The sequence below is a fragment of the Clupea harengus genome, chromosome 8 (genome assembly GCF_900700415.2).
Source record: "Clupea harengus chromosome 8, Ch_v2.0.2, whole genome shotgun sequence".
Taxonomy (NCBI): Eukaryota; Metazoa; Chordata; class Actinopteri; order Clupeiformes; family Clupeidae; genus Clupea; species Clupea harengus.
In genome coordinates this window covers 24,189,097-24,214,617 of record NC_045159.1, presented here as the reverse complement: position 1 = coordinate 24,214,617, position 25,521 = coordinate 24,189,097, and the positions used below count along the sequence as shown (strand labels likewise).

The 25,521-nt window shown below is 48.7% G+C and overlaps 1 protein-coding gene across 4 annotated transcripts in view; it reads right to left on the bottom strand.

Moving 5' to 3' along the window:
* Positions 1–25,521, bottom strand: part of LOC105896056 (peripheral-type benzodiazepine receptor-associated protein 1) — a 78,534-nt gene continuing 53,013 nt past the window's right edge. The window contains exons 12-31 of one of the 4 annotated variants that reach the window (XM_042708559.1): positions 25,342–25,392; positions 24,145–24,177; positions 21,863–22,037; positions 20,688–20,783; positions 19,575–19,789; positions 18,144–18,250; positions 17,930–18,039; positions 16,759–17,670; positions 16,311–16,462; positions 15,627–16,139; positions 15,005–15,346; positions 13,225–13,371; positions 11,065–11,152; positions 9,436–9,578; positions 8,639–8,807; positions 6,463–6,516; positions 5,003–5,118; positions 4,717–4,788; positions 3,742–3,873; positions 1–2,642 (exon numbers count right to left, since the gene is read on the bottom strand). In XM_042708559.1, the coding sequence (XP_042564493.1) occupies positions 2,388–2,642; positions 3,742–3,873; positions 4,717–4,788; positions 5,003–5,118; positions 6,463–6,516; positions 8,639–8,807; positions 9,436–9,578; positions 11,065–11,152; positions 13,225–13,371; positions 15,005–15,346; positions 15,627–16,139; positions 16,311–16,462; positions 16,759–17,670; positions 17,930–18,039; positions 18,144–18,250; positions 19,575–19,789; positions 20,688–20,783; positions 21,863–22,037; positions 24,145–24,177; positions 25,342–25,392 (3,882 nt within the window). In that variant the 3' untranslated portion in view covers positions 1–2,387. Of the gene's footprint in view, positions 2,643–3,741; positions 3,874–4,716; positions 4,789–5,002; positions 5,119–6,462; positions 6,517–8,638; positions 8,808–9,435; positions 9,579–11,064; positions 11,153–13,224; positions 13,372–15,004; positions 15,347–15,626; positions 16,140–16,310; positions 16,463–16,758; positions 17,671–17,929; positions 18,040–18,143; positions 18,251–19,574; positions 19,790–20,687; positions 20,784–21,862; positions 22,038–23,652; positions 23,674–24,144; positions 24,178–25,341; positions 25,393–25,521 lie in introns of all 4 variants that reach the window. The other 3 variants (XM_042708560.1, XM_042708561.1, XM_042708562.1) reach the window with 3 other exon arrangements.

Genomic DNA, 25,521 nt, shown 5'->3' with positions numbered 1-25,521 from the left:
ATATTTTATGTGAAAATAGACTTTAATTTTCGTAAAAAGGTCCATATTGAAAGATGAAAGCAATCTCTGCACTTTCAAGTTGTTCTTGCTCCTCAATCAAAACACTGCTGTATCATGCAAAAAGACAAATCTGAAAACAATAACAAAACAAAAAAACAATCATATTTACAAGCAAGTGTCGAAAAAAAAAAATCGGTAATAAAAACCTCAATGTACAAAAAAAAAATGGAAACAAGCTTTGTTTGGACGGACAAAAGAATAAAGTCTCTCGCTGTATGAAAAAATATCATACCAAAAGTCAGAGCCGTGCCACTGATTGGGACCAAAACACTGTACATTATATACAGACCTGCCTTCTGCAGTCTCAGTTCAAACACACTAGTTCTCCTCTGCATGTACTAACCCCCCCACCCCCTACTACAAAACACACTGCAACAAAATGGTCAAACTATAAATATATAAATAAATCCAATAAGGCCAAACATGGGCATAAAAGTCATTATGCATGCAGTCAGTACAAGTACAGTGTAAACAACAACTTAAGACTAAACAACGTCTTATAAGGCTAAACATTACAGCTGGTAATCTAGAGTGCTGCGGTCGTCTTCTAGTGAAACTGCGGAGCTGGACAGGCGGAGGGCTATGGGTGTGTGCATTCCTTGCAGTAGCATCGCTAACGGTGAACTCTATTGCCTAGCGCTGCATGGGAAAGTGCAGGTTGACTAAAGGCCATTGAGGAATATGTAGTGAGTGACTGTACAATTCAGCAATTTTCAAACGACCTCTGACCCCCACCCCCGTACTCAACCAAGTTGGTACAGTCCTTGGCATTTTCCCTCCATTTCTGCTCTGTTGCAGGAGTTTTCTCAAGTTCAGTAACCTGAGACTTTAGTAAGTTACTAACAATACTGCTGCAGTCCTGCTGATTCTCAGAAGTTAGTCGTGCTTTGACCCCCCCTCCCACTTAATGGCAGGTGTTCGATGATAGGTGTCTAGTTGTCATAGTAACATGCCGAGCACCTAATGTTTTGGCAAGAATCAGATCCTGCGGTTCAATCAGCCACGGCTTAACACACAAAGCTGATAAACTACAAGTTCAACCTGAGAAGTGATTTCACATGAGCCCTGTAATGACACAAAAAACAAACAAAAACACATAAACGAAAACATTCCAAAAAACGATTACTGCATATTGTAGTGGTGGTACCAATGAACTAACAGTTTGGCTATACCCACGTGTCTTTAGTCCATGGTCCTACAACCATTTGTGTGTTTTTGTGATTTGCTGTGTAAATGGAAAATCTGTAGCCTGTAGTGTCAGTGAGTAAGTGTGAGTTTCTGTAGAATCGTTACAATAATTCATCACTCCTAAAACGGAGGCAAATGAAAAGAACAAAAGTAACTGATCTTTTCACAAACAAAATAATGACAGGCTCAAGGCAGACCACTGCAACAGCGTCTCACACACCCACAAGTACAAACAGACACACACACACACACGTCATCATCAAAAAAAAAGAAAAAAAAAGACAAAAAAAAGAAAGAAAAGGAAACCACACTCAGGTAAGAGTTCCGCGACAACATCTGAAAAAAGGCAAAGACGAACTTCACTCGTACACGCTCACCTCAGCCTCACATGCTTCTTCTCAGAGATTGCGCAGACTAAAATCTCACACAGCGTTCACCAATCACTTTTTTAAAAGACGTCCATCATTCTGGTCAAGCGCAACTTTTTAGGGTTGATGCTGAAAGGACGGGGTACTCTCCTATGGTCCCTTGTGTCGGTGTACCAGAGAGATCAAAAGCGTGAAAATATAGGATATAGAATTGCTTGCGACAGTAAAGACAACTATGAGTTTGGTCCTCCTAAGAGCAAAAGCTGCATAATGTCATAAGCATCTTAAACCCCACAGATGGCTCTGAGTGGGTGTGCAGCGTATCCACGTTAGGAAAAGGTTAACAGACATTTATGCTTGCCGCACTGTTTCTTGTTATACTCAGCCTCTTCCAAATGGACCTACACAAAGGATGCATTTTTAGTGTTAATCTATGTGTTTTGAGACCACTGCTTAATCTAAGCACACCACTTTTCCAGTGTCTACTACTCTTGTTTTAGCTAGTGTCTTGCCATGGGACAGAAGACACACTTCAGAGCCATGCAGCGTGCGGCTGATTCTTAAGATGATGTTTATCCAAAGTATTGTGTTATATTATGGTATATATTCTTAGGAAAGCTTCGCATAGGAGAGCCTGCCACAGTGAAACTAGTCTTATTTGATAATACATTATTACAATTAAATAGGTTTAATTTAAGTTAGACTAACCAACATAAAAAAAAAGTGCTTCCTGTGTGGGGAGGAAAACAAAGAAACTTAAGGTCACAGCCTTCACTCCTTCTTGCTGGAGCCCAGCTTCTTAAACAGCCTCTTCCCTTTGGAGAAGAAGCCCTTCTTCTTCTTGCCGGAGGGGGATAGGTCTGTGAGCAGGGCGCCGTCGGAGGCTGGCGTCAGGGGGACAGGGCCACAGCTGGGGCTGGCCAGCGTCTCAGGGAGCGGGCCTGGGCCAGGCTCTGGTGGGGGGGCCTCGTCTGGTTCAGCAGCCGCCGCTGGGTCCTCCTGCTCCAGGGACGTCGCCTCACTCATCTGTGTGTGTGTGTGTGTGGGGGGGGGGGGAGGGTTTCGATATAAATGTTTAACCCAAATGCCGGTAGGTAGAACTAAGACATTTACACCAACTTGTGTGCATGGAAACAGGGAGTCATCCGTATACAATTGTAAACACAGCGCTACTGGAGCTGAACCACTTGGTCTTTGTAATGTTACTTACCTCCATTGACTTAAACAACACAACTAGTTGTGGTAGAGTAATGTGGCTTTACTAGGGGGATTCCATGAGGGCTGACAGAGTTAAAAACAAGCACTAAGATGTGCACTAAATAAACATTAATCTAACTGGTAGTTGGGAAAGTGATGAACTATATTCATGAACATATTCTTAATTTATGACAATATTCATGACGAATTGTCATTGTCATTACTGGATTAATAGCCTTATAGTTGTATAAAGGCAACATCATGCTTGAGGTTGTGCCGTTGATGCGTTATATAAATAAGCAAGTGATCATTCTTGGTGCTCGGCTTCCTGTCTTAAGAATCACATCTATGCTGATATTGATCATAAAAGCACTTCCTGTCATGTGATAGTGTTCCAAGAAACTATGAACATTTCTCTCTACTTCTCACTGTGAACACATTTAGCCTAAATAGGTGGAGAGGGAGGCCAACAGAGAAGGTAATTAAATGTCACGGCGCTACACGATCACAGCACATAACAAATGATGGGGCGCGATCTTGGGTCCCACAGACAGACAAATTAAGGGCATGTTATGAGCAAAGGGTCCCAATAATGTTAGGGTCTTGCTAAGTGCAGGGGTTTGAGAATGCTACGGGGTAAAAGGACACCACGAGGGAGGGTCTATACTCATTCAGAATAAACACTTACGCTTTACGCTTTGAGTGCACACTTCGCCTGTGTCTCTGCATTGGGGCATGCAGGAAATAGGAGGATGGGGGAAAAAAAAACAGTGTTGAAAAATGAAAAGCATGCAAAACTCCACTACAACAGTAAATAAACAGAAACCAGAAGCGATACATGCCATGCTAAGAGTGATGGACGATAGAAAGCTGTAGACGTTTGAAAAGAAAGGAACATTTCAGGGATGCAACGCCTTCATAAGCTCACCTGTGGGTCTCTCCTGGCGTCCATCACGACAAGGTGGTCCATCGCTGCAGGCCCAGCCGCCTCCTCTGCCGTCTCAGGGAAAGGCTGCAGGAAGTTGGACGGGACCAGGCCTTTGTGTCCGTTCAGGTCTCCCTGCAGGTTCACAAACAAACGTCCAGTCAGGTCAACCTCCAGGCCCTACTCCAGTCAGCCTCCAGGCCCTACTCCAGTCAACCTCCAGGCCCTACTCCAGTCAGCCTCCAGGCCCTACTCCAGTCAACCTCCAGGCCCTACTCCAGTCAGCCTCCAGGCCCTACTCCAGTCAGGTCAACCTCCAGGCCCTACTCCAGTCAACCTCCAGGCCCTACTCCAGTCAACCTCCAGGCCCTACTCCAGTCAGCCTCCAGGCCCTACTCCAGTCAGGTCAACCTCCAGGCCCTACTCCAGTCAACCTCCAGGCCCTACTCCAGTCAGCCTCCAGGCCCTACTCCAGTCAACCTCCAGGCCCTACTCCAGTCAACCTCCAGGCCCTACTCCAGTCAACCTCCAGGCCCTACTCCAGTCAACCTCCAGGCCCTACTCCAGTCAGCCCTTTTCTAGCCGTCCATTCAACAGTGAACACAATACCTGCCAACTGTATCAAAAACACCTCAGTAGAGGCTGGACGCTCTGCCACTGATCAACGGTTTCCTTACTTACAGGTTTTATATGGGATTTAAAATGTGCATATTTGGGAGACTGGGAGACTAATAATTATGATACTATTTAAACACGCTTACTATTAATATCTTTGGCAGACTAGATTTGTTTCCTAGAACATGTCTTTTTTTTCTATAAAAAGCTGCCTGAGGTAGCATGTAGTGTGGTTTTAGACCATGAGGGGAAATTGACTGACATTTCACTGTCATGCAAAAGCTATTTCAGACGTAGGTTTTGAAACGGAGCTGTAGAGAAACGAGAGAAAAAACAGGCCAGTTCTCCACTACACCCACTCACATAGAAGAAGCCATCGGCGTCCATGTCACCGAGCACATAGATGATGTCCCCCGCACTGAAGGTCAGCTCGGCCTGTAGAGGGCGCGAGGGAGAATAAAGGAATGAGACGCTCTACGAGGTGTGAAGTGAAAATTGTGTGGTGAGGTAACAAGGCAAAATACACAGGGATCCGTACATATGTATTCAATATAATACAAGAGTTATACATTTATTCTGAGTGGAATCATGTTGTTGTTCAATTTGGGGAGGAAGTCACTAGCAAGCCAATATCTAGTGGAGCCCTCACCTCTATGTCTGCGTTGGGAGAGCTCTCTCGTGGATCGTAGTCAAAGATGGCCACCATTCTGCGTGGCTGGTGGAGGGGTCCTGGGTTCCCCATGGCTGCCCCTGATTGGCTCCGGTCTGTAATGACAACACAGCATTTAAGCCCCCTGTTGACTGAGCACTAGTCATCCTGACATCAGAAGTGTTCCCTCATTCACCTCCAACCCCTAAGCTCTTGGTCAAACTGCTAGGAATACACCATAAAAAACTGAGCTGGAAATGAAAAAAAAAAAGAATACTCAACATACTCAGCACTACCATACTCTGAACATAGTTTGCCCTTTGGACGATCACGTCTGAGTTCTGAGTTTGTTCCACACAACACACACGCATGCATATATGCTACTGCTGTCAATCGGTTAAACAAATTAATCACACATTTTGCTGTGATTAATCACCTTTTTTCCCCCCCTTAAGACTGAAGCTTATAAAAATGGATATTTAAACGTAAAATCACAAAATGAATGTGGAGTCTACACCAATTAAGTATATTTAAATTAAAATACTATTATTTAATAGCATCTTTTTAACCTTTGAACACAGATTTGCAATAAAACCATCAAGGCCATCAAAATTGCCTGTCGGCTTGAAAGGCATATTGCTATATATGTAGCACGTAAAGTGACTTTTATTTGGAAACTGGGACTAAGAAGAGAGACTGGAGGGAGATACTTTAGAGGGAGCAAGTGACTTGGTCATTTGGTCAAGTAGTTTGAATGTGGTGTGCAGCCCTCTGGGTAAGTTGTAAGTTGAAGGGCTCAATAAACGTGTACGTTTGTGAATTCAACTAAGCTACACGTCAGGTATACGTTGGATGCCCTCAGATATTTTAACTATTACATATGCACTAACAGAAATAAAGTAAAACCCTGCGTTAATTGCATTATTTTTTTTAAATATGTCAATGTTTAATGAGTCACAAAAATAAACGTGTTAATTCTGGCAGCACTAATACATACATACATATATCAGATGCACACATATTGTCAGTTTGGTTACAAACACAACAGGGAGAGAGGAAACATGCAGGATGGTGAAAAAAAAGGGCAGAACAGAAAGTTATCAGTTAAGAAACTCATGCATTTTACTGGGTTAATGAGATGAGAATTCACTTGAATGGATCTTCACTCAGCAGATGGCTCCTAGATAAGAAAGAGAAGAGCTGCAGGTGAACATGGAGTGTTAGAAGAGGTTAGACATCTGAGTGGACACACATGCGATGGGACACACTGGCCATGCAGTCCAGACACATGCTGTTAAGAGTTACAGTCAGAAGACATCGCCGACCCCTGACCCCAAACTCCAACCATGCCCATGCTGAAGACGAGGCCGGAGAGAGGAGAGAGGTGGAGCAGTGGAGAGCACGCGGGGACAAACGGAGAGGTGTTGGATTGAAGGGGGGGGGGGGACTGGGGGGCAAACCTTGACTGGAAGAGTCAACCAGAGAGCGGTCCTCCCAGACTCCGGCCGATTCCACTGAACAGGAAAGACAAGCAGGTTAGTCAGGTGCCTCTGGGCTTTACACAGAGAGCAACACAGCACATCAATCTCAGGCCAGGGGAAAACCCCAAGCACACACACACACACACACACACACACACACACACACACACACACACACACACACACACACACACACACACACACTACAGGGGACAGCCAGTCACGGGAGGGGTTAGGGACCCACCAACCAGTCACACCAGGAAGGAAAGGACAGAACAGGGACAGGGAGCCAGAGATGAAGGTTAGAAGGGAAGGGAGAATGGCCAACTCCAGCTCTGCCATCACAAGGGTGTCCTAATGCTTATAGGTATGGTGGGCAAGGCTGAATGGTGAGTATGAGTGGCATGATCTCCTGCCAGCATGCACTCAAAGATTCTCAATGAAATACGAAAGATAAGAGGGCAAGGTTAATTGATCTGGCCATAAACTACATTACAATATACCTCTACTACTTCTAAGTGTGAGGGCGTTTATGTAACAAGGACAGCTTGCAAAAGCAGAGCACATAGAAAAATAAAAATAAAATGGCAGTATATAAGAAAGAGAAAGCGAGAGTGAGTGAGAGAGAGAGAGAGAGAGAGAGAGAGAGAGAGAGAGAGGGAGAGAGAGAGGGAGAGAGAGGGAGAGAGAGAGGGAGAGGGAAAGGATGAGGGAGAGGGAGAGGGAGAGGGAAAGGATGAGGGAGAGGGAGAGGGAGAGGGACACGGGCGAGCACTGAGACACACCTTTCTTGGATCGTCTAGGTTTCGGCGGCGGAACAGGGCGGCGTGGAAGCTGTGCGTGTGAGCGAGTGGTGCCTTTATGGAGGGATTGGTTTTTGGGGGGATTGACACATCGTAAACAGAAAATAAGCAACGCAAAAAAAGCAGACCAAGACAGCAGACTTGAATGAAGAGCACAGAGAACAAATAAAAGGCAAACCAAAGGATATAAGAAATATATAAATAAAAAAAAAGAACTCAACCAGCAGCGGAAGAGGCAGTGAGACAAAGTGAAAAGGAGAGGGGGTTAAACATTCTGAAAAGGAAGAAACAGGACACAGGCTAGTGTGCTGTCAGCTCGCCCATCCTGGGGACCGGGTGCCTAGCAGGCCAGGGCCTCCCTGCAAAGCCACAGTTTGACAGCAGCACGATGGCACGAGTAACGACCACAGGCACTTCAGTGCGTCAGCTTCTAGGGGGGGGGGGGGGGGGGGGAGTGGGGTGGCAACTCTCTCTAAAAGAGAAGGCATTTCAGTCAGTTGGCTCGCAAGTGTTAATCCCAACATGGGCTGAAAAGGATGAAACTTGTGGTGCCATTATCAGTTTTAACCCACTGCTTTAATAGGGTAAAAAGGTCTCTGCCAAACAGCCCTTTCTAACAGCTAAACTAAGCTTGTTATGGTCTTTAAATGATGCATTTTTTTTTACATGTATTCTGTAAAAAGGCCAAATGGCACAACAAAACCAGAGTTGGCTATCTTAGATTTCAAGGCCCTGAACACATAAGAGTTACAGGTAAATAACTCCGGTAACAATGTGGTGAATAACCTATACTCTCAGCGGCTGGTTGACTTCAGAACTGTGGAGGAAATGGAGTAGCTTGAGACGGCTGCTGACAGTTGTGGAACTGCAAACATCTGTCCAAAACATTACAGCTGCAATGTGCATCTAGACAAATGGACACTTACAGATTACAAAGATTGAATGTGAGGAGTGGACAACAAAAGCCATCGCATGATCTTCAGACCCCCCCCCCCCCCCATAATGATAGCCAGAGCAATTTCACGTGATGGTAACATTAGAAAAGGTCAATACACAGATGGCAATTCCATTTAACACATTCAACATCAATGAGATCAATACAATGAAAAACAGTTCAGGCATGCTGGTATGTTACTCCTTTAACAGCTGTTCCTATACCATATCTCGACTGTTACTCTGATGAATTAGGAACAGCTGATCTGGAATCAGCCATTAGGAGGGCGAAACAACCAAAAGCAGCTTGTGGGAGAGCTTTTCTCTTGATGGAGGCTGATGCTGATTGAAAGATGAAAGGGTCGCGTGTGGTGAGGGGTGGGATCAGGGTTAAGGGGATGATTGACACCTCGGCCTACCTATCTTATCCATGGAGGCCTCGGTGGTGAGGAAGCCTTGCTGCAGCAGCTGGTCACGTGTCTCCGTGTCGTCCACCTGGATCTCAGACACCATGTTGCAGGGGATGTAGCCCATCCGGCCGTTACACTCGCCGTGGAAGAAACCATCGGCATCTTTGTCACCGTATACCTACCACAGGACATGGATATGTGTGTGAGGAGGCGGCAATTATACGTTTTCGTTGCAATTTATCCACCGTGTTTTCATTACTTATATTTTGTGCAAGATCAAACCAAGTTTTGTAATATAATATAAATACACTGTACATCACAGTCTATAATCCCACTGGCAACTGCACACGGAGATTGGGCGTAAGAATATAATCAAAGTGATTTGAATGAATTAACACAAACTTGAACCTGAAAGAGAAAGATACTAGGGATATGGACTAGGATAAAGCTTTAATTGTATTTGTCATGTTATACTCCCCACCTGGGGTGAGTGGCTGGAGTGTGGTGTGGTGGTGGTGGTGGTGGTGGTGGTGGTGGTGGTGTGGTAGTGTTTGGCCACCTTGGGTGAGGTGGCTGGAGAGTTATGTGGTGGTGGTGGTGGTGGTGGCAGTGTTTGGCCACCTTGGGTGAGGTGGCTGGAGAGTTATGTGGTGGTGGTGGTGGTGGTGGCAGTGTTTGGCCATCTTGGGTGAGGTGGCTGGAGAGTTATGTGGTGTGGTGGTGGTGGTGTCAGTGTTTGGCCACCTGGGGTGAGTGGCTGGAGTGTTATGTGGTGTGGTGGTGGTGTACCAATGCTTGGCCAGTACCTTGATGATCTGACCCTCTCGAAAGGGAAGCTCCTCCTCGGCCGCGTCAGGATTAGGTGACATGCTGACAGGGTCGTATGGGAACAGGGCCACGAAAACCCTCACCGTGTTCTCTCCTATCAGTCTCCCGGCCTCTTCAACCTCTGAGCGAACACAAGCACGCACACACACACACACACACACACACACACACACACACACACACACACGCACAGTGTCAATGTTCACGTGTCGGCTGACGACCACCTCCTCCCCCCGCCTGCCACCCCCGTGCTCGTAATGGCGCAGCCCAGGCGTGTCCCTAAGAGAGGTAATCATGCTAAACCCCTTGAGCCTAAGCCAATGTGAGCCGCTTGAGGAACGTGCGTTCATGATCCTGAGGGGAGAGAGGGAGAGAGAGAGAGAGAGAGAGAGAGAGAGAGAGAGAGAGAGAGAGGGAGCAAGTGGAAAGATCGATCCACCATCGTATTCACACCTCACACATATTCATCCCCACTGCGATGTATAAATCAGAATGTTTCTCTGACGTTTGAGAAAGCGAGCGAAAGTAATACAAGGCACCACATGCCAGGGAAACGGCTCATGCGACGAGCGAGCAAATTAGAGAGACGGGGCTGAAGGGTGACTTGGGGACCATGACTCCCTCTCCCCTCTTCCGGCCTGATTACCCATGAGCCTCTGGCCACGGTGGACATCCGACCTGAAGGTGACCAACATCAGCTCAGTGTGTGTGTGAAGGGGACAGCTCAGTGTGTGTGTGTATGTATGTATGTGTGTAGGGGACAGCCTGTGCTGGGTGCAGGGGCCACACACTGACGATGGCTTGATAGGGAGCGAGGAGGGCGGGTAAGGGAACTTGACTGAAATTTACAACAGGGGCAATTAGTGTCTCTGTTTGACTTTGGCTTTACCAATGAGACGCCTTCTATCTCATTAGGCAGGATCAGTCCTTCTGCACTGGGCCAACAGTCAAGGATGGACTGGCAGGACAAACTACGCCACGCTGTCGTGGGTGTGTGTGTACGTGTGTGTACGTGTGTGTGCTGAATGACCGTGTGTGCGTACGACGCTTCTCTCTTCCAACTCTCCTGCAGAACACATGCAGGTCGCTGCCGTGAGTGATGGGAACATCTGTGTGTGTGTGAGCGAGAGAACGCCATGAGAAAAAAAAGGGTGTTCGCGGGTGTAGTGGTGTGGCTTGGTTTTCGCTGCTGGCTAATCTGGGTTACTATTTTCATAGTTGCCACTTCCTCCAGTCTCATGACAAGCCAGTTTGGGTTAAGCCTGTTCTCAGCTTTGAGCTCTGCATCCACCCCAGCTGAGCTCCCCTCCCCCTCTTCACCTGCCCCTCCCCCCTCCCCCGCTCTCGCTCTCTCTCTCTCTCTCTCTCTCTGCTGAGTGATAATCTGACAGCAGCATTCTGGACTGGGGGAGGACTGCCAAGATACAGACAGCAACACCTCTATAGCTCACACCTAGTCCATTACAGTATGAGTGTGAGTGAGTGAGTAAGTAATAGAGAGAGAGAGAGAGAGATAGAGAGAGAGCGAGAGAGAGAGACAGAGAGAGACAGAGAGAGAGAGAGACAGAGACAGGACCATGGGGGAGAGGACAGTAGTGAAGTGTCACCTTTCATCTGCCTGGCTTCAGAGCGGGTGAGTTGAGGGGCCATCCCCTCCTGAGGGCACCATGCAGGGCCGGCCTCGCCTGTGGCATCCTGGGGGAAATGAGAGTCAGGATTAGGACGGCCTCACTAGAGCTCTAACACTCTAACACACTAACCTGCAGCAAATAACCACACTCGCTTGCTCACACACACACACACACACACACACACACACAGAAAGTACTCACACTCACACACACACACACACACAAACACACACACACATAAACTTTCTGAAGGACAGTTGGAGTTGTTCTCAGAGACTGAGGAGATTTGGCTAACCTTTAAATGGCTCTTTAAGACCAATCTAAGACCAATCAATTACTATACCGTTACTAGACAAACAGTCATTCCTGTGAACAGCTCCAAACCCATGTCCTTAGGATGACACCAATCAATGTCACTAGGACAAAGGCACAGCGAAGGAAGAGCAAGGACGTAAAGCAGAGGGCATTGGTGTTCACGGAGAGGAAGGGAGTCGTACACCACATGGAAGCGCTACGGCTCGAGCAACACAGGGACTCCCAGCTCCTAGCTGGACACAACAGCCAGACGGAGGAGGAAGCGGTCAGAGACAGGACACAAGACAGCCAGTCGTTTGCAGAGGGGCTATGGAGGATATGGGATCAGAAACCAGACATCTACACGGGGTGGGTGGGTGGGTGGGAGAGACAGCCACAGAGGGCAGACGAGTACCGGCTAAAACCTTTTGCTCCCTGCCCTTTGAGTTGGGAGTGAGCGCTAATCCTTTCATGAGGAGCCCTTTACAGTGGAGTGGAGATGCTGGCAACTGCACGGCTAAAAACCTCCTCCTACATGTTGGCTCGAATGAACCCGGGATGGCTCCACAGAGGCACACTCAAAAGGACGCAAAAGGTTTCATCCCTGTTTCCCTGAGGTGAGAGAGGGGTCACTGCAGAGCTGGGGGTTACTCTTGGGGGGGGGGGGGGGGGGGGGGGGGGATGTTAACACACCCATGCGTGGTGCCCCGAGGATGGGAGAGCCCGCGTCTGGCCTTGTGGCCTCCGGGGAGCCGGCACGGGCCGGTGGCACTCATGGTGGCCCTCCTCCACCCACCACTCCGAGCTCATCTGATCCACAACCACCTCCCCGGGGTCGAAGGATGGCGTATCCTCGTCGTTGTCCGTGCCGTACTCCACGTCGATCTCCACCCTGGAGCCCGTGGGCGACTTCACCCGGTGCACCGTGCGGCTCACCAGGTATGCCCCATCCGCGGCGGCGCCGGGCGTCTCGGCCGCATGCGAGATCATCTGCCTACGTAGCAACGCCTCCCTCCTGAGCCGGTCTCCTCCTCCTCCTCCTCCTCCTCCTCCTCCTCCTCCATAGACGGCCGAGCGCTGGGGAGCTGCTATCGCCTCCCGGTGCGACCAGATCTTGTGGCTGTCGGGCCCGTCGTACAGGCTGCTGTCCGACCCGGCGTCGTCCTCCACCTCGGGGTAGCTGACGGTGGCCACCTCGTCGGCGTAGTGCACGTGGTGCTGAGCGCGGCGGCCCTGATGGCTGGTGGCCCGGAGGCTAGACTGGAGCGGGACGGGCTGGGCGCGGCGAGCCTGGGGGTGTGGGGCGGCTCTGGATCGGGCTCGGGCTCGAGGTCGCTGAGGCTCGGACTCGTCCATGGAGTTGTCCTCGTCCTCGGTGACCTCGGGGATGCTGAAGAGCTGCTCTCTGCGGCGGGCCTGAGGGGGGAGCTTCAGGATGCGCTCCCGGACGTCCTCGTCGCTGTCCGTCTCCCAAGTGTCACGTTGCTGGCGCCGCTGTTTTGGAGGCGAGTTGTGACGGAGGGGAGTTGTGGGGGGTGGGGAGTGAGTGGTTGAGGTGAGCATAGTGGTGTGAGTGTGGTGCGCCCGCCGCCCCCCCGAAGATTCAACACACCAAGACCCAAGAGTGGGGGGAAAAACAGGCAGGGTGTTGAGAAAGAGAACAAAAGAGAACATAATTTAAAGACTGAAATAATAGAGGAAAACAAAGATGGCAACAAAGAAAGGCTTGGACTCAGAACAGTTTGTGTACGTGTCTGTGTATGTGTGCGCGCATGTGTTTGTGTGTGTGCATTTGTGTGTGTGTGTGTGGACGTGTATGAATGTGTGTGTGTGTGTGTTTACCCTGAGGTAGCCCCTGCCCTGCACCTCTGCGATGGACTCTGAGTACATGTCCTCCTCCTCCTCCTCCAGGATGTCAGACAGGTCTGAGCCTCGGCTGGTCTCCAGCTGGTAGTCAACGCTCGGTTCTGCCACACCGCCGCCATAAGCCTGGAAAACACAACGCAGAACTACGTAAACACACATTGCACTTTAAGGACAAAGGACATATTTATTATATTCGGATAATTCAGTGGTAATGGTATGTCTCTAGGCAGAACTGTGTTTTACATTAAATATGAGTTAGACTCACGTGATGTACAACCAATTCAAAGCTAAATGTACATTTTTGCAGTGGGTTGCACTTGACACATGAGTATATGGCACTATCATTAATGTTCTCCAAACTATTCCTTTCAATAACATACTTATGATGATCATCACAATCAATCCATAATCAAAACGGAGATTTTTTTAAAAACAAATACAGACTACATCTTTCAGTCTGATATTGATCATCCCCTCCTAACAACAATAACCTGTCCAGTTGAACAGACAATAGATTATCCCCACTATTGAAGACGTTACCATTATTGAAGACATTTTCCATCCACCTTTTAAATGCGTATTTTGGCCATTCGAATAAGAAATCCTGACTGGAAATGCTTGAAATTCGCATACAATTTTCCAATGCAAATTCTATTTGCTAGAGGGGGTTGGATTAACTCCCGATTTGCCTAGGGTATAACGCTACTAAGGTTGATGGAAACTGGTTTATGACCTGACAACCTTACTTTTTGATCCTAGCTGTTCACACTGCTCCCTTGATAATTTTTTTATTATGCATAACACAGTGGATGGAAACACGCAGGCTTTTTCATTTCTTTAGGCGAACTTTCATGAATGCGCTTAAAACATGCAAATGACTTGGATGGGAACCCAGCTACTGCTGGCCCAATAGACAAGGCCCAAAAGCCTCCTCCTGATGAACCTGAGCTATGTGGAATGTGACCTACAGCTGGTTACGACTCATTTAACCAATCACAACATGGACCTGACCCCAGCCACAGGGACTAACAGATAGCAGTCCAGCGGACACACACGAGAGGATGCCCAACAGAAACACACGCCTAATGCTCCTCTCTCTGCGGACACACACAAGAGGATGCACAACAGAAACACACGAATAATGCTATTCTCTCTGCGGACACACACGCCTAATGCTCCTCTCTCTGCCACTCTTTACTACTGCTGTTATTGCCCCAACCAGAATGGAGTGTAAAGCAACACTATGCAACAATTTGTATGTTGTTTTTTTGCAGCTACTTTTGGTATCAAATAAAATTCATCTTGATGATATCTGGTCACGTGAAGGACAGATAAACATGGTGTTGTTAACACTAGCAGTCCAAGCTATGCAGTATGTAGTTCTGTGGTCTGGGACAACCACACCCCGCGGACATGAAAGAAAAGCCCTTCATAGCAGGACATTGAAAACAATATTGCCAAAAGACACCAGATAGCATGTTAGCAAGCTTTTATCAATGCCAACCAGCTTGTTGCAAGGGTTTGCAAGGTTTTTGCATGCTTTTACGGCAGTTAGCTTGTGTTTGGACCAAAACTCCATATTGTTTTACATACATAAGATACATGAATAACCTTATGTCAGTCTTACAATTTTAGGAGTTCTACTGCACACAAAAAACCCATTCTACACAGCACAAAGCTATTTCCACATAGCGAATCATGCTAGAGGCTGGCTTTAGTAAAGCTGTTTAGGTTTATCTGACTACCGAAGCCTGACCTGGTGTCTGACAGCTGGCCTCCCGTGGCCCAGGAACTCCTCAATGGACACCAGCCGCGTGTTCTCCAGGTCCTCCTCAGCCTCCGACCCAAACGGGGACGGGTTGGGGGGCCGCATCGGGTGCGTCTCTGGGGGGTTGAGGGAGTCCACGTACGGTGCCGGAGGTCGAAGCACGGGCACGGGGCAGGGCTCGGGATGGTGGGGCTTGGCACGGGGGTCCTCCAGGAAGTCGGACATGCAGACGACGGGCCGCCCGGCCCCGGGCATGGGCACGGGGCTCTCCATGTCCCTGCTGGGATCCAGCGACGGGGAGACGCAGGATGGCACGGCCACGCTCACCTGCTGAGAGGAGTGGAGAGGGGAAACGGGTATGAGGAACGTAAAACAAAACTGAATGTGGTCCAGCTCTTGGAGACTCCCATGTTTTCTATCTTTCAGTGGCTCAGCTTATAAGTCTTAATTTACAGAGCACACCTGCTTTGGCCAATCAAGACCATTTGAATTACACTGATTTCAATCAGGTTTGCTCAGAAGCAGGGCAAAATGGAGCTTATTCCAGTGCAGGTCAGGGCGCAGCAGCAGAAAGTCTGAATCTTATCAGTAATGCTATTGGGTAACTTACCGGTACACAGACCGCTGGGTAGCTGATGGCAGAAGATGGTGGTAACGCTGGAGGCTGCTGTACTGCCATGGCCATGGGCATGGAGGCACCTGACACGTGAGGGTTTGCCCAGGCCTCCGTGTAGGAGCCGGAGGGCAGGGGGGCATTCGCGGTGATGGCTTTGGGAGTGTTGGCATAGACCCCCCTGCCGGGGACCAACGTGTGTGCATCTGGCGGCAAGCTGTAGGGCACTGGCGATTTGGCAGGCGAATTGGCGAGGCGGGGCGACACGGCAGGTGAGGTGGGCACAGCAGCAGCGGCGGCGGCTGTCAGAACTGGCACAGGTAGGCTTGGGGGCACGGGTCCTGCCATGATGGCAGCGAGTTTGGCCTGGACGTTCATGGGCACTGAGTCGGAAGACTCGCCGTGGGGGGACATGGTGCGCACGGTGAGCTCCTGAGCCGCCTTCACCGCCTGGATCTGAGACGGGCCCAGCAGAGCACTGCCTGCCGTGGGTGATGCCACCTCCAGCACCTGCAGGACAACACACACACACACACACACACACACACACACACACACACACACACACACATATATATAGATCAAAGAAATATAGATCCATCTACATCCCACAAGGGAGACCAACCCTGGGTCCTTCAGGAAATGTAAAAGGTATGTAATGGAAAGAGTAGTTGACCATACCTTCTTCTTGTCTGCGTAAATGGTGTAGCCCGTGACGGCGACCCCGTTTGAGGTCCCAGCAGCGTCAATAGTGACAGGCAGCCAACTGACCAAGGCGATCCCTGGAGACGGCCCCTGCTCCAGCTGCACATCCAGAGGGGCATCTGGGGGACCTGCAGGTCAGCAGAGAGAGAGGGAGGGAGAGAGAGAGAGAGAGAGAGAGAGAGAGAGAGAGAGAGAGAGAGAGAGAGAGAGAGAGGGAGAGGGAGAGAGAGATCAGATGCTTTGAAAATGGGGGGCTACAATGAAGTCAACAATCATACCATTTATTAGAACAAAACTAGTTGTTGAGCTACAGGCTTAGACATCACGTAAAGACAACAGTATTCCAGGACTATGGCTTCACAGGACCAGCCCTGTGCCATTTGTCTGTCTCCTCCCCCCCCCCCCCTCCCCCGTTCATCCTCACCAGCGGGGAGCGTGCTGAAGGAGGTGACCGTGATCCTGCGCTCGCGGCGGTCCTGCGGCAGCTCCCAGGGCGTGCGGTGCGGCCGCGCCTCCACCTTGACGCAGTAGTGCAGGTTGGGCGTGAGGTTGCTGAGGCAGAGCGAGTAGCAGCCGGCCTTGACCAGCTCGCACTCCTCCTCGTTCAAGGACACGATGTGCACGTAGTTGCTGTTGCAGGGTAGCCACACCAGCGTGGCCGAGGTGGCGGAGACGCGCTCCACCCGCAGCTGCGTGGGCGCCACGCACACGTCGGCGCCCACCAGCAGGCTGCAGCGCAGCTGGTCCGAGTTGCCCCGCTCGGTGAGGCTCTGCACGGACACGCGGTACGCCTTGAGGCCCACGTCCAGGCGCTCCAGCACGGCCTTGTGCTGGGAGCCGAACGGCACGTTGAGCCGCAGCTCCTGGTCCACGAAGATGTTGTAGCTCCAGATGGAGCCCCAGCCGGCCGGCACCAGCGGAGGCTCCCATCCGATGATGACGCTCTTGGCCAGCTGCTTGATGAGGGTGAGCTTGCGTGGGTAAGGCACTACGTCCACCTCCTCCAGCTCCAGGTCCAGGCCGTTGGTGATGGGGACTGTGAGGGCTGGGGTGGGGGACGCCTTGCCCAGGGTGGGGTCTGGGGTGGGGGAGGGGGCGATCGAGGCGTCGGTCCGCTCCGAGGTGGTGGTGGTGGTGGTGGTGGGGCCGAAGCGCACGTGCTGCTGGTGGTTGTGGTGCTGGAAGCGCTCGCTGCCGCTGTGGAGGCTGCTGTCCTGGAAGGAGTTGTGGGACTGCTCTCCGGCCTCGTGAGCCTGGGCACTCATGACGTCGTCGTCCGACACGCGCTCCACGAAGTTGGAGGGGACCAGCCCTCTCCGTCCGTCCATCAGCTCACCTGCAGGATGGGAAGGGAGCGGGAGACAATGTGATGGTCTGAGACATGGATGTCCAAGTAGGACCAATCAAATTGTCATATAATATGGCAAACAGGCCCTTTGTATGTATTTTTCATTTATCTGGGAAAAAAAAAAATCTGATTATCAGAATCTAATTGGTCATCAAGAAATGTATTCTTCACATGTGAGAAAACCAGGAGTAAGCACTTGCTTCCCCAGATTCAACAAATGAGACTATAAGACTGGCCACAAACTAACCTTCAAAGAAGCCATCGTCATCCATATCCCCATACACATAAATATACTCTCCCGCGGTGAGAGGGAGCTCCACTTCTGGGTTATCATTGGGGCCGTCATAGGGGTTATAGCTGCACAAGAAAAACAAACATCACAGAGAGGAACAGTCACAGTTCATAACGCAAGCATGACCGAGTACAGTATTAGTGTAGAGGAGTACTGCCGAGACCCGTACCTGTATCTGGAAATGAAGACCTGTAGTTTGGCAGCCCCTCTGCTTGCAGGATAGGGAGCAGGAGACACATCTATGTCCAATTCCTCTACTTCACTGGCCGTGTCCACCTGTACCACAAGTCATGTCCAAAATATGGTTAGCTTCTAAACTTTTTTTTTGTCTGTACTGATGGTTTTGGAACTCTTTTGTTTGTCAGTTGAGAGTCACAATAGTTATGACCAGCGGCATTGGGGATTCTGTGTGTGTGTTAGTTGTATGATTTCTGTGTGGGCGCTCACACAGGCCTGTGTTTGTCTTTCCACCAAGACAAGTGATTTGTGTATACTCGACCGCTGCTATTCCGACTCATTTGATTCTAGGGGCGGTTGTGTAATGAGGTTTAGATTCAGGGGGAAGCACAGTTCAGGGACACGGCTTCATAATAACAAGCTGCTTAAAGAGAGTGTGCTTTGCCTGCGTCGCATTAATACCGCCACATCATTCGGAAATATTGGCCAGACAGCCTGTGTTGCTGTTGCCGCAGCTAAGGTCAAAGCTAAGGCTAACGGGTTTGTCTACAGTAAATGGATATATTTAGTGCACGAGCCAATACAAATAATAAAGAAAATCAAATCAATCGTGTCGTGTATTATTGATAGCTCACCGGGGGAACTTTTTCAGGATAAATCACTTACAACTACTACGCCCTTCATAATCCACCGTGGCCAAAAGATTATCTCACTAAATATGAGATTTAGCGCGCTGGGCGCTGGGCGCGAGGCTGTCGGCCTCTAAAGGCGAGGGGGACATGTGCAAGACACTATCAAGGAAGTGCAAATCACCCAATGGGGAGCGCAGTATTGTTTAATATACTGACCCGTGAATGAGTACAAATATGAGCCATATTTGGGTCTTTAGCTTTACAGGATAGTGTGTAAGAGTGAGTGTGAGCCTGTATGCTGGCCTGTGTGTGTGCGTGAGTGTGTGAGTGTGTGTGTGAATGTGTGTAAGAGTGAGTGTGAGCCTGTATGCTGGCCTGTGTGTGTGCGTGAGTGTGTGAGTGTGTGTGTGAATGTGTGTAAGAGTGAGTGTGAGCCTGTATGCTGGCCTGTGTGTGTGTGTGTGTGTGTGGCTTTTGGCAACAGAATAGTTAATGAGTTTTTCTTTTAAATCCATCAAGACCAACAAAATACATGTGATTGAGTCTTTGGCTTTGTAATCTCAACAAGCAATCCATCTATGGCCAAAGAAGAAGAAAAAAAAAAAAAGAAATTACAAATACTTGTGCATATCCTATCCTACATAATACTATTTGTGTTGTCTGTCTATCACTGTATGTGTGCATGTTAATGTGTGTGAGTGTATGCCAGAGAGAGAGAGAGAGAGTGTGTGTGTGTGCGTGAGTGTGTGTGTGTGTGAGTGTGTGAGTGTGTGAGTGTGTGTGTGTCTCACCTCATGTGTGGGACTGGCCTTGCGTGGACTGTGTGGTCGGGACTCTGATCTGGGTGTGAGGTGGGTGGTGTCGGACTTGGTGGTGCTGGAGGTGGAGGCGGACTTGGCGCTGATGGTGGGCAGCTCGCGGTGCTTGGTGGCGGGGGAGCGCTCGGGCCTGGACAGCCCTACGGCGTGGGGGGTGGAGCCGGCCCTCAGCATGGCCTCGACGTCCACTGCACCGTCACAGACAGAGTTGACACGAGAGAGAGAGAGAGAGAGAGAGAGAGGAGGGGAGAAGGAGCTAGTTGAGAAAATCATATGAGACAGCACTCGCTTGTGAATAAAAATGTGTTCCCACACAATTGCCCAAGCCAGTCAGTAGATCTCACACAACGGAGACAAAAATCAATAAGCAATGCATGCCTGGGAACATAAAGGTTACTGTCTAACTGCTCCACATTCCAACACGTTAGTGCAGTACAGTACAGTACTGCAGCATGACTCATGGCTTATACTAGGATACTACTTGGATGTAGTGTTAACTGAAATGTTATCAAACTCCTACGCATAGTGTGTGTTTTGTCAACATACATATAAATGGATATGAAAGGTCAGAATGTGAGACTTCATTGTAAAATGGACAAAACAACCAGACAAAGAAACGAAAAAAAAAAAGAAAAAAAAACCCGGCTGAAATGGTATACTCATAGTATAATCTGAGGCTCAAATGGGATTTGTGTTAATACACATCTCCAAAACAAAAGACATGGGCAACCCAGATCCAAATCAATCTGCATCTGACATCATTCCACCTGCAGATACAGAGCTGCGCACACGCACACACACACACACACACACACACACACACACAGAGTGTCCCATGCTCCAGTCATGCATGGTGTTTGACCACAGCGGTGTGGTCAAAGGGGCCATGACCATGACCTGGTCCACTTCACTCAAGCCAGGCTGTGACCAATCCTGGGGCACAGTGACGGGTTTCCTCATCATGCATTTGACTGCGGGACAGCAGAACATGCAACGGAAGAAAGGAAACAAAAGGAAAACACCAAAACAAAGGGGCGGGACCAAGACCGTGACGGACGACTAAAAAGCTCTGGGTGGAGAGGGTACCCTGTTCCGAGGCGACACAGGGGGGAACGTCGGTCCCCTCCAAAGTCCAGAAGGCAATATCCCCGAGGGAGAGCATGACCTCTGCGTCACTAGCGCCTACAGAGAGAGACAGCACAAGGCACAACAGAGGACCGCCTCCATTTCATCACTCAGCACTGGAATGCATCTAGCATGAGGAGCGGAGTTTCCTTCTCTGAGTCCACTGCTTCATGTACTGGGACACGGTCAACACCATTACACCATTCATGTGTTTTCTAAGCCAATATGTGTTGTCTGGTACTGAACACTGGTTATTGTTATTTACTGTTTTTCTTGTGGTGGTAGGCATTATCAAGAGCATTAATACAGACTGCATCTTCTGCTAGAGTGTCCCGTTATACAAAAATACTGGAATCCTACCAGCCAATCAGGCATGTGCATTTTCTATGGAGCAAACCTCAATATTTCAATGCATGACACCCCAATAGTGGGCAGATCTTGTATTGAAGCTGGGTATTATGCCAATACTACATCATGTGGATTCTAGTGATTCCCATGCCTAGAGGCTCATTGACCACATTTACACCTGGCATTCAAATGCGTCTCTTATCCGGATTGTGTCTAGATATGATTTTAACCTGATTACATTTACACCTGGTATTAATATGCGTCTCCTGTGTCCAAATTGAGAACCAATTGAGATCCAATCGCTGTGTCCAGCTTACTTCACGTCCTCCTGTCATTTGCACGGGTCCAACAGAACAAAAATAAAAAAAAGATAGAATAAGATGGTATCCATCCGTGAAGCTGCGTTGCATTCGCTTGCTTTTCGACACGGGGGAAGTAGCGATTACGCGTTTTCCGCCCATGTAGTTCTTGCATGTGGATTGACAAGGCAATTGTATTGACACTTTCGAGTGTTCAATGTGGTCACAGTGCGTCACTGACTACCTCCGGAGGTTGTTTGGCTGATCGGATCCCAATCAGTGTACCTTCATGTGGTTAAGCACTATCTGACTGCAAGCCGAAACACCCAAAACACATTTTAATGCCAGATGAACATGGGTTAATAGTAGATAGAAATTATTGCCCAGAAAATCCCCTCACTCAGAAGATAGAGGTGAAAGGTCAGCATTGAGGAAACACCAATTCAAAACTGGGGGATCTAACGGGGGGGGGGGGGCTTTGGACGCTACCTGTCTCCCCCGGGAGGCCGTTGGTCAGGTGGGCGAGGCTGGGGTGGGACAGCAGGTCGGAGCTGTCCAGGTCGATCTTGGAGGCCTGCAGCCGGAACTTCTCCAGCTCCTGAGAGAGCAGGCCGAACTGCTCGCTCTGACTGCGGCATTTATCCTCCAGATCACGCACCTTTGACTGCGGGCGGAGAGAGACAGAGTAAAAAAAAAGGGTGACGCTCTGCTTAGCACATTTTAAAGCCTCTACTCTGCTGTATATTCAGAGAAAAATGCTTTACATGCTTTAAATAGTCCTCTCCTCTCTCCCCTCATGTTATGCTGTAATTTTCATTCCTTTCTTTACATTTCGTTGCCTCTGTACTTGTACTCTGTGCAATGACAATAAATTGAATCCAATCCAAAATCCAATCCAATATCTAATTATACAATTAGCATGTCTATACAGTACTTAAAATGATATGACGTTCAAACGGTTTTTGGTATATATATATGCATTTCACGTGTAACTGAGTGCATATATACAAAACCACTGAAAGGGCAAGTAACAGATGAAAAGGCTTCCAGGAAGAGAGACTGAGAGGTATCGGTAAGTGAGAGGCAGTTGTAATGTAGAGCGCAAGCATGGCGGTCATGTGCAGCGCATGGTGCAACTCGAGCTGCAAAGCAGCCTTTGTTTGCTCCCCTCTGCTCGGAGAGAGAGAGAGAGAGAGAGAGAGAGAGAGAGAGAGAGAGAGAGAGAGAAAGAAAGAGCGAGAGAGAGAGAGAGAGAGAGGGGTGCGAAGCTGAGCTTTGGCTTCCGGCTGCGGTGGGGCTTCCTGTCACACACCCAAGCACGCACATGAAAGCACGCACACGCACAAACACACACACTAGAGAATGAATGTACACACAAACACATCCACACAACCTCTTGAGCATGCATCCATCCATACACACACACACACACACACACACCCAATGGAGTATGCACTCCAAAATATCCCTCGTCGACACACAACCACACACCCAAATGTGTAGCGCACACTTTATCCAAGATCACAATATGACAAATGACTGGAGAACTTACAGATGTCGTTTATTTAAAAATGTGCTTCTCTGTATGCTGTTACTGCTACAGTACGTTCAAAATGAGGCCTTTAATGTGCCTTTAATGGAGGGCTCTGAGGCAATGTGCCTTTAATGGAGGGCTCTGAGGCCCACTCCTGCTGGAGATGCAGCATGCGAGAGGAGAGGACACAGCAGGACAGCTTAGCATTCAAAGAGGATTCCAGCGCCTGTCAGGACCACACTTGCTCCCTCACACTAAATATGGATATACGGAGCACAAAAGGCATCCACACGGAGGCTAAACCTCTCTATCTGTGAAGCTCAACACTACCGTCCCCTACACACCCGCAATCACAGATGCACACACACAATCACACACACCTACACACACACAGCAATGGCTTGCACTCAACAAAGATTTGCGGTATCTGCTGCTGACAGGCCTGCAATATGTGCCACTGCTCAGGCAGTTTGAGACTCAGACACTAAACATGCACATGATAATATCAAGGCCAGTTTCCTGAGTACAGCTTAATCAGACACATTTAATACACACACACACACACCCCCACCCACACACACACACACAGAGGCACACACAGACACACACACAGAGGCACACACACAGAGTAGTTGTCATGGTTTGGTTGATGCTAGGGGCTGGGATTAGACTACAGAATAACAGCTGACGGTGTGGGACAGGAGGGAATGGAACAAAGGATGAGAAACTCGTGTTGAGCTAATACCTGCATGCAGTCCAGTGTGTTCTGATTAGCAGCAAAAAGAACACACACAAAGAACACACACAAAGAACACAAACAGAACACCTCAGAACGTCATGCATGCTCGTCAAACATCAGGGGTTAAAAGTCATTAGTGTAACTCCAGCACTCAGAGGCCTGTCAGACCACATCACTGTGAACATTCTGTCTGAAACCTGACATCTCAGAGCAAAGGGGCAGCATTAGCTGTCATTCTGATCTGACACGTGATGTGCAACTCATTCAGATTCAGTGCATAAGTTCCATATTGGATTGATACAAATCAATTTTGACAGAACAAAACTCTGAAAGGCTCTCTGCGGACTATTCGATCAGATTTCAACAATATGGAGAGGATGTCACTGTGATATGGCTGAGAGAAAGAGAGAGAGAAAGAGAGCGAAAGAGAGGGAGAGAAAAGAGTAGGAGAGAGAGAGCGAAAGATAGCATTTAAAAAAAAACTGGAGGCAACTGTACCAGCTCCCTCCGCAACACAAGCTGGATCAACTCCTACAAATGAGAATTACACACACTTCATTAATTGAGTGGGGACAGAGACACTAACAGTCTTTACTGCACAACACCACTTTACGTAGGCTGGAGGGCGTCTTCAACACATTTTCACTTTCAGACTTTCAGTGAAATTAACATCGGGCCCCACTGGTGTGTTCTCTGATGCACTCACACTTAGTAACAGAACACTGATGGGCCGGAAGAGAATTTCAGCATCTGGTTTTTGTCTGTACCCCACGCATAATGAAGCACAAAACTGCTGGATTGGCTTGTAATGGGGAGATGGGGGAGGGGGGAGGAGAGGGGGGTAACGTCACAAACCCACTGGGACAGCGATAAGCGCCTGAGGTGGCACTTTGCATTTGACACAGGAGAGGGGAGCTACTTCCTCTTTTTGAGCAACAGAACACAAGGGACGAGAGAGAGAGAGAGAGAGAGGGGAAAACAAGTCAAGAAAGTTGGCGGGGAGAAAGTACACGCTGAGGCGTACATCCTGATGAGTGGCGAGCGCGGTGTGGCACGGCACGACATGTAGGCGGGCGTTTAGAACTGCGTCAGTGCTAACAGGTGTTTGAACAGAGAACAAAGAATCAATTATGCATTCAATCTCCATTAGCGGCCAAGGCCTTTTGTGTCGTCTGCTAGGAGCAGAGATAGAGCGAAAACCATGTTTAAATATGAATGAGGCTCCAGAGTATATATATATATATATATATATATCTCGAGGGAGACAACTGGCTGTAAATAATGAACGGATTTCTGTTTGCTTGGCGAGGGCGGTGGCCAGCAGATACTTCACCACTCGTGTCTTGAACTTGAGCCATTTCAACAGTCAAAGACAGTGTTGCAGACACACTCAGCCTGACCCTCAATGGATTTTAGCCCATATCAAAATACAGTACATATTAAACTACAGCAAAAAAAAAAGAAAAAAAACGAGACCACTGAGTTAGGTGAAAAGCTGTGACGTCACAACATCAAGGGCAGTGTGCGTGCGTGCGCGCGTGATATTTTACTGAGGTGCTCAGAGTGTATTCTAAGTGAAATCAAGCATCTTCTCTCCTGTGTCAACGCTTCCAAAGTCTTCCTAAGGGCACTCTGGGGGCTTGGCTGAAACCATGGAACACATGCAGGGACGCAGCCATGAAGACTGCCGCTCACCTCCAGCACCTGAACGACACCCTCATGCTCCCGTTTGGCAAATACCTGGGCCTACAAAAGAAAGAAAGAAAGAAAGAAAGAAAGAAAGAAAGAAACAAACAAACAAACAAACAAACAAAACAAAAACAAAATAGAAGCAGAAGTTCAGAAACCACAACTCATGCACACTATTACACCAGA